This window comes from Electrophorus electricus, chromosome 2, assembly GCF_041902795.1.
Source record: "Electrophorus electricus isolate QZ-2024a chromosome 2, ASM4190279v1, whole genome shotgun sequence".
In the NCBI taxonomy this organism is placed as follows: Eukaryota; Metazoa; Chordata; class Actinopteri; order Gymnotiformes; family Gymnotidae; genus Electrophorus; species Electrophorus electricus.
Genome location: NC_137498.1, coordinates 23,770,136 through 23,779,000, shown reverse-complemented (window position 1 = coordinate 23,779,000; position 8,865 = coordinate 23,770,136). Strand labels below are relative to the sequence as shown.

Here is an 8,865-nt window from a genome sequence, read left to right as displayed (position 1 = left end):
TCTCTGGTGTATGTTTGTTCCCTGTATTGGCAACCTGCAGTTTTATGGGGCACTAGTAGCCTAGTGGATAAGACTTTGGCCTACCAATTGATTAGAAGGTTACAGGTTTAAATCCACAGTTGGGCCCTTGACCAAGGCCCTTATCCCTTTCAGCTCTATAGGTGCTGTACAATGGCTGATCCTGTGCTCTGACCCCAGCTCCCAAAGCAACTGGGATATGTAGAATATTTCATTGCCTTGTTCTGAGAATATTAATCTTGCTGTTTTACATCAGAAAGTCTGAAGTTCTAATAAGAAAATGTAGGTAATGAATGAGTGGAATGCAGTTTTTTATAAGCACAAGGATATGCAAATCTCTAGAGTATCCCAATGGGTCTGTTAATGCAACACAAGAGTGGAACTCATGTGCTAATGGCTCCAAGGCAATGAAGTGTATCCAAAGGCCCACACCCTTTTACTGCACTATCAACAAACCTGCATATTATCTAAGTCTGAGACTAGGTCAGTGCCTGAAATGATGGAAGGAAGGTTATTTCATAGCTGTGGGGCTTTGCCGGAATGAGCATACCACTGCAGAATTTTTCATAATTCTAAGCATCGTATGCAGGTGTTACAATCAATATAGAATTTAACTGGCAGGCAAAGTAGGGTTATTAAGATGGGACTAATAAGTAATCCAACCTAGAGGCAATAAATTCATGAAATAGTTTCTCTATATGTGTTGAGTGTACATTTCTTAGCAATATTAGATGTAAGATGAGAAGCCTAGTTTTAATTTTCCTACAAGCAAGGCAACTAACCCTCAAATTCTCTTTGGGTGCTAGCTGAAGTGGATGCCCACTGCCCACACACTGTGGGTGTGTTTAATGCCATAGATGGGCTAAATGTATAGATTCAATTTCCCCATAGGGATTAATAAAGTACCTTAATTAAAATTTAATTAATTAAATAGTGAAAGTTGGTAGCCTATATATGAATAAATATAAAAAACGATATATTTCCAAAAAATGACAGACATACAGGTCTGGAAAAAAATGAGACCACTCTCATTATTCTTAAATCAGCATCTCCGCATGTTCAGCAGAAATTCCATTCAAGTGTTTTTTGAATTCCTTCACAGACACACCTCATCTCTCATGAGATGCTGAATAGGTGATCACCTTAACAAAATCCTGTTCTAACGAGCAACAGCATAAAAACCACTGCTGCTGTCGTCACTATTCTCTTGTTATAGAACCAGCTGGATGGGAAAAGCAATGCTAGCAGTACTACAGTAAACTACAGTAAAGCAGTACTACCCAAAAGGTAAGTGTAGTCAAAATACAGCTACAGACTATGCCAAAAGAGTTCATCCCCTCCCTACTCACTACTAAGTTTGGAGGATCTAGGACTGCATGCATCCCTGTGTGACTGGATCTCCAACTTCCTAACAGACAGACCACAATCAGTACGGGCAGGCAACTGTGTCTCATCCACCCTCACCCTCAGCACTGGAGCTCCTCAGGGTTGTGTCCTAAGCCCCCTGCTCTACTCACTGTACACCTACGACTGCACAGGCACTTCCAGCTCCACCATCATTGTCAAGTTTGCTGATGATACCGTCATCGTGGGCCTGATCTCGGACAATGATGAGAGGGCCTACCTGGAGGAGATTAAACACCTGGAAAACTGGTGCAAGGAAAAGAATTTCCTTCTAAACGTCAGCAAGACAAAGGAGCTGATCGTGGATTGCAGCAAGAAGCAGGAGCAGCATTACCAACCTGTGAGGATCAGTGGAACCACGGTGGAAAGAGTAGATAGTTTCAGGTACCTTGGTGTTCACATCTCACAGGACTTGTCCTGGTCCCGCCACACCAACTCCCTGGCAACGAAGGCTCGTCAGCGTCTTTACCACCTCAGATGCCTAAGAGACTTCAGACTGCCCTCCAAGGTACTGTGGAACTTCTACTGCACTGTTGAGAGCATCCTCACGGGGGACATCACAGTCTGGTTTGGGAACAGCACCAAGCAGGACAGACAAGCACTCCAAAGGGTGGTGCGTTCAGCAGAGCGCATCACTCATACGGAACTTCCTGACCTGCAGAGCAGCTATTACAAGCGGTGCCAGACCAAGGCTAGGAGGATTGTGAAGGACCCCACCCAGCCCAACAATAGACTCTTCTCTCTGTTGAGGTCAGGGAAGTGCTTTCGCTCCCTGATGACCAAGACAGAGAGACTGAAGAGGAGCTTCTTCCCACAGGCCATTCAAGCCCTGAATCAGGGAAAATGATAAACTGTGGGGACTACCACCACCATGTAACTGTAAATATTCAAATGTAAGCTGGAACTGTACATTGTGTACATACACTTATACATATCCATACATACATTGTACATTGTGTATATAAACATACTATACATATATTGTTCATACATTGTTAATATATTTTGTATATATATAGATATATATTTCCTTATACACCCCTGTTTTTTCTCCTCAGTTTGGACAGAGCACTTGCAAACCATTTCACTGCGAGTTATACTGTGTATTACTATGTATGTGACAAATAAACCAAACTTGAAACTTGAAACTATTCTGACCCCTGTTGTCTATATTGTTAATATTTAGGTGACCATTGTCAGCCAGGGGAGGATGGGGCCCCTCTTTGAGTTTTGGTTCCTCTCAAGGTTACTTCCTTATGCTCGAAGGAGTTTTTCCTTGCCATCGTCACCCTTGGTCTGCTCACTAGGGGCTTGGGCTCAAACATTTGTAAAGCTGCTTTGTGACATCTGTTGTGAAACAAATTTGACTTGACTACCAAATGCATGCAGAGACAAGTCAAATTACCCAGTATTTTAAATTAAAACATCATTGAAAAATAAAATCAAGATATTTACAAATTTACATTTCATTATGCTCTACATGGGATAGGCTAAGAGCTTCCTTATTTAAGCGAGCTTCCTTATTTAAGCGAAAGCCCTAGAAGCTAAATGGATCGACAACTTGTAAGAATGCTTACATGTCTTTGTGTTGTAATAATAAAAAAATGTATGTAATTTTTGAAGTGTTTGCATATGTTACTGTGGGCAGATTGCTCACTTGCAATGTAGTGATTGGCAGTTTGTTTAGAAAGTGAACAGGGCCTACAGATCTTTGAGCATGGGATCTGCAAGAAGGTACCTGGAAAGACACAGACAGAGGAAAGAAAGAAAGACACTTGATAAATATATCTCACAACCATCTTCTTTTCTCTCTGCATGTAACCAGTGAGACTCTGATTGGTTGGTCAGTTCTTTGAGTTTCTGTGATGGAGGCTATGGGAGTGTTGAAACTGAGGGTCACACCACTGTCTGCATTGCATTTATTTAAGCCACCAGAATCAGACTGGACTTGATGTGGCAGGAGTTTGTGAATGCTAACCTTGCTATTCAGAAGGGTTTGTGCAATACTCCTAGCATCTGGTTAGTTTTAAATTCCAAACCTTATGTTTGTCTCACATACACATAGGAACACCTTGATTTCATTTACAGAATATATAGGGTTGTTTGGTTGGTGACAACTAGCTATCTGGGTAGCTTAAAGCTTTAATTAAGTGCTGTTAGTGGGTATCTGGCTTTCCGTAATAGTGTTTTTTAACAAATTTATACATTGGGGAGAGGAGAGGGTCATATTTAGGTATAATCAACTCTTCATGACAAGCAAGAAACTTTAAAACACCCCTACACCAGTAGATCTTATATAACGCATTAGTAGTTGAGCATTACTTTTGCTAAAAAAAACATATGACCAGCTGTTAATGCTATAATTATGTGGTAGGGCAAATAGCAGAGTAAAGGTAGCCAAAGTTAATGGATAACTGTATACTTATTTTTTGGTACTATGTTATCAAGTTGCCCTGTTCCCTGTTGCACAGCTCTGTTATGAAGATGGTTAGTACCTGGTAAATCTCTTCCCTTAGGGCTCTTGGGCTACATGTGGGGCAGCTGCATATTCACATAGGACAATGCCCTGGCATTGAAATTTCAATATGACTGGAAGGAATGGATGGAGTGATTGGTGTTAAATTACAACAATTTAAGACCTATTTTATATGTCTCCAAATATGTCATCAAATATATAAAATATATATCACTTGCAAGTGTGCCACAAACAATATTACAGGCAAGACAGTCCATTACAACAATTTTATTAAATAATATATAACGCATTGCGTCCTATCAGTTCCACCTCATTGACATCCTGACTTGGATTCCCTTCTGAGCTTTGTTCTCTGAGCTGCTGCTAAATTAGACAGGGAACATGGCTAGTTCTGTGTATATTAGCCTTTTATAAACCATGGAAAATAATATTGCTCTTTCAAAGTTAACCATCCAATCTTTTGGTGCCCCTAACATCTATATCTACCTAACAGATGTGGACTACAAACAGGATTAGCTACTTAGCCCTAGCTAGCTGGTCAGTAATAAACTATGACTAAAACATTTATAGGACTGAAACTCATGTTTGTTTGAAAAAATAATTTCATTGAGCTTTGGTCTGTGCTGCTCAGTTTAGGAGGTTTAGACAGTTACTCAGTGTGGTAGAGCTGAGCAACTACAAATGACAGTGAATAACAAATTATATTCAATATCCTTGTTGCTAGATATTAGAATTATTTTTGCTGCAGTAATATCTTTTATGCCTCTTTTTGTTTGGTTTGTAATAATAAAGGGAAAAGTGTAGGTGGGTATTTCCTCCATGAGCCAGTAAATTACACCTTGTTGTATTAAATTCTACCAGCATGGTTCATCCAGACTTCTCCTGGAACTCCATTGCACAGGTCTTGAATTTAAGACTGTTGGTCAACTGAAGAGGTAGCTGAAACTTGAGGATTGTAACAAAGTGGCCTGCCAGATACAGCTTATTCACGTCCTTCTGGACAGCAGCAACAGCATTTTGGCTCCTGCCTTGGAGTTTCTGGCCAAGGGCTTCTGGCCCTATCAAGTTTTCTGTCTCAGTCATTTTATCCTGGGTGAGCCGTTTCATGCTATCTAGCTTCTCCCTTATCTGGTGGACATAAGAAATAATCATCTCTATAACCTTTTACCATCTCGTACAGGACTTCACCAACAGCAACAGGGGTGCTTGCGGTCATATAGCAAATGCAAGGGTTCTGCTGAAATATATTGCACATCTAGAAAACAACATACATACATAGAACATACAGGAGTTGCTGGTGCTAGTCAGTACCACTTGGTACCAGTCTCACTCACAAACTTATGGAACATATATATCAGAATCTGAATTTCAACCAGATCTTCTACCCTTACCATTTCCTTCTTAGTGATATCCATGTCACCTTTTTAAGGATTTGAGAGCAAACCTCAAGCTCATTGAACCTAACTACATAGCTCAAGCTGAATATTGGCAGCAGATATGTCAAAATTTAAAAACTGTGGCTGAATGCACCAGTCTTAAAGACTACTTGCCTAAACACAGCTAGAAGCTACCACTAGAGAAAATTTATTCAGCCATTGGAAACATGAATGCAATAGTCAAACCCACTGGGACAGAACAGGCACCAAGGCACTGTACATTCTATCCTAGTCTCCAGGTTTCTGATTAGTACAATCAAGTCACAAGACAAGCCAGGTGTCTTGCTATTTTGAAGAATATTACTTAAAAGTGTGATACTAGAGCAGAACAGCAAAACAATTTTTAGCTTCCGATAATTAAAATAAGGAATAATTAATAATTATAATCTGCATGTCTAAACACCTCAGTGACTAGCGCAGAAATGCAAAAGTAATTTTAAATTAAGAAAAAGGCTATTCAGCTTTAATGTAAGCAACAAAAAAATATATATTTAAGCTTAAATTTTGTTGCAGAGTTTAATAACTTAAATACTGAACATATGTGTAACCAGTGAGTACTACCAACATCATTAACCAAATTCAAATGACAGCTAAATAAGCAAGAAATTTATGATCACTTTTCTCATTTTGGCTGGAACTTATTACCTTACCTTATTACTTTTGGACTCAAGTTTCACAATAGCTTGGTTGTGTTTCCTTAACTGTCTAAAAAAATAATGTCATATATTACTAACAGTAATGATTATAGAGCTTGACACTGATTTGATCAGTCACACTGAATGCCTTTCTTCATGAGAGGAAGACCGCAGTTTAGTTGTTTTACCTTGTTCAGAGCATTGTAATATTTGGTCTATGGGATTACAGCCTTCGATGAGCATTACTGCACTGCTGCCTGTTTTGTTTGAAACTATAGCTCCTACTTGTTTTTAAACAACTTTATGCTCATACATATTCAGGTGTCTTGTGATATTTCTTTTGGATAAGACATGTTTCCTCAAATTAAGACTTAAGATCAGTTGCTATCTCACTGAACAAGAGATAACCCCAAGAAATGCGCCAGCATTTTGGTTTTATGCTCCAAATACTTGGATCCCATGACCGTCCACTCCCAGTATTTATGAAACATATCTTCAACCAACAGCTCAAATCCAATTTTCATTCATGTAATATTTCAGTCCATGTTATGAATAATTATCATTTTCTGGTCTTTTCTATCCAACTGATTTGTTTACTTCACATTACATTTTATTCATTTTCTGCTATCTAAGAGATTGCATGTTTCTTTGTTTTGTTTTGTTTTGTTTTGTTCTGTCCCCGCAATATAGGATACATCAAGATATATGAATTATTTACTAAACAAGGTTCAAAAATGTGTTTCAATATCTGTGCAGCTATTCTGAGGAGAGCAAATAACTAGCTAATAATCAAAACTGACAGGGGTCACAGGTAAATACATAATACAAAGTTAGTTTCCAAATGTATGCAGTTCTTAGCCCCTCAGATGATGTTGCTGTAGGTTTTTAAGCAGTAATCATTATAATTTGGCTGAAATGTTTTGGGTTTAGGCTGTTCCCAACATGATTTAATTGGGCCAGCACTAAAAACCATTGCTCTGCTTTCAGATAGCCAATGCTTATATGAACCCTGTGAAATACAAAAGAGAACATACAAGTAAAACATTAATTTGAAACCTCGGAGGTGCTCCTACAGCAAAAACTTTAAAATACAATCATTAAATCTACAGGAGAAATTAAGATTCAATACTGTATAGCTTAACGCAAAGTGAAAAGCTAAAATTAATAAATAGGCAATCTACGTTATCATTATGAAGAAAAGAATGCATAGTTGAAAAAATATTTTGGCCAACACCTGACAAATGCTTATTTTAATTAACAAAACAGCAAAATATACAATTCCAAATTAAGATCCCTTTTAAATTGTCCCATATACACAATAAATATAAATGAAAAGTATAATTGATTACATAATGATTATACCCTAAAGGTTACAATACAAGAGGATAAGGGTTATGTTATGCTCCTCATTGATTTATATAGGGTTATGTTATGCTCTTCGTTGATTTATATAGAAAGACACTTCCTATTTGCCAATTATATATGCGTGCATCTGTGTGCGTCTCTCACACAGAAGAGGAGCTATATTTACTTTCTTAAAAGCTATTAAATATATTCAAAATATTTATTGAGCTACAATCCAGTTAGGAATTAATTTCTTATCAAAACACAGATTGTTTAAAAAAGAAAAGTGATTTGAAAGTGATTTATAATTAACTAAAAAAAAGTCAATGCTATCAAAAGGTGCATTTTGGCACTAGTGTATCAGAATGTAATAAATGTTGCTAATTTTCCTAGAAACCCTTTATGTTAAGAGCACATTTCTAGAGTCTTTAACAATCTGGTGTTCCATAACCATAAGCTTTTTTCTTGTATTGAGGGTGTGCCTCTTATAAAGGATGAACAAGAAAATCTTCCTTCCATGTTGTCAGCCCTCCCTCCCCTCCCCAGCCTGCAACTTTTACAAGGCCTCAAATTCATCAATCCGTTGTTTAGTGTTGCCCTGTCGGATCTGTCGCAAGGTCTTGTATTTGTCACGGCCAGCGCGCACGTTCTCAGAGTGCAGAAGGTCGTTCTGGGTCTTTTTGGTTTCATCGCGAGCATGAGCTAGCTCTGAGGTTAAAGCCTGAGAAGGCAAAAAAAGTGCAAAGGGTGGGTAAGTAATCTGCACAGGCTATATTCAGTGGCAAAAGTCACTGAAATTTACTAGCAACTTTAAAAAAAGTTCACTTTTAAAAACATAACAGGCTTAACATGAATTGCAATTGCATGACTCTTAAACCATGGGCTGCAGGAAATCACTCCATCATCAAAGACTCTTGGAATCAATGCATCTGCTTAGTGTACAGGCATGTCCTGCTTTCTTCTTAAATCACAATGTGGTATTTAGTAATATGAATTTTATAGATTTCATTATTTATTTTTGTCATAGAGACAATATTTTCTTTATGTGCATTATGTGTATGCATGTTCAGGAAACAGACAATGAGTAACATGCATGTGTGTTTGTAAATGTTCCAGGGAGCACACATGGGTCATTTAACTCTGTCTGTACACAGCGAGTATCCATGTCTCTGTGCAACAGGTGGCAATTGTCTCTCTTTTCCCCCCGCTACATCCCCCCCCCCACCATCTACCCCTCCCTCTCACCAGCAGCTGTTTCTGAACGCGCTCGTTCTTCTCAGCCTCTGTGATGCGGTTCTCCTCGTGGCGATGGTCGCTGATTCCATCACTCCGCAGGTCGGCACTGTAACTTCTGGTTCCCTCCTCACCATCTTCGCCCTCATGGTCCTCTATGTCATCGTAGACAGGAGGGGGAGGAGGAGGAGGGGGAGGGGGGGCTGTCATCATCAGGTGCAACTCCTCCCGGGTCTTCAAAAGGTCCTGCTGGGCTTCGTGCGCCTGGAGAAACACAGCGTACCCATGCACTACACTGCTAAATGTGTGGGTGTGTATT

General features: G+C 39.0%; 1 protein-coding gene across 3 annotated transcripts in view; it reads right to left on the bottom strand.

The window, feature by feature from the left end:
• Positions 1 to 7,188: 7,188 nt before the first annotated feature.
• ezrb (ezrin b) overlaps positions 7,189 to 8,865 on the bottom strand; it is a 29,003-nt gene continuing 27,326 nt past the window's right edge. For all 3 annotated transcript variants that reach the window (XM_026999972.3, XM_081696280.1, XM_081696285.1), the window contains exons 13-14: positions 8,559 to 8,810; positions 7,189 to 8,034 (exon numbers count right to left, since the gene is read on the bottom strand). In XM_026999972.3, coding sequence (XP_026855773.1) covers positions 7,870 to 8,034; positions 8,559 to 8,810 — 417 coding nt within the window. In that variant the 3' untranslated portion in view covers positions 7,189 to 7,869. The remainder of the gene's footprint in view (positions 8,035 to 8,558; positions 8,811 to 8,865) is intronic.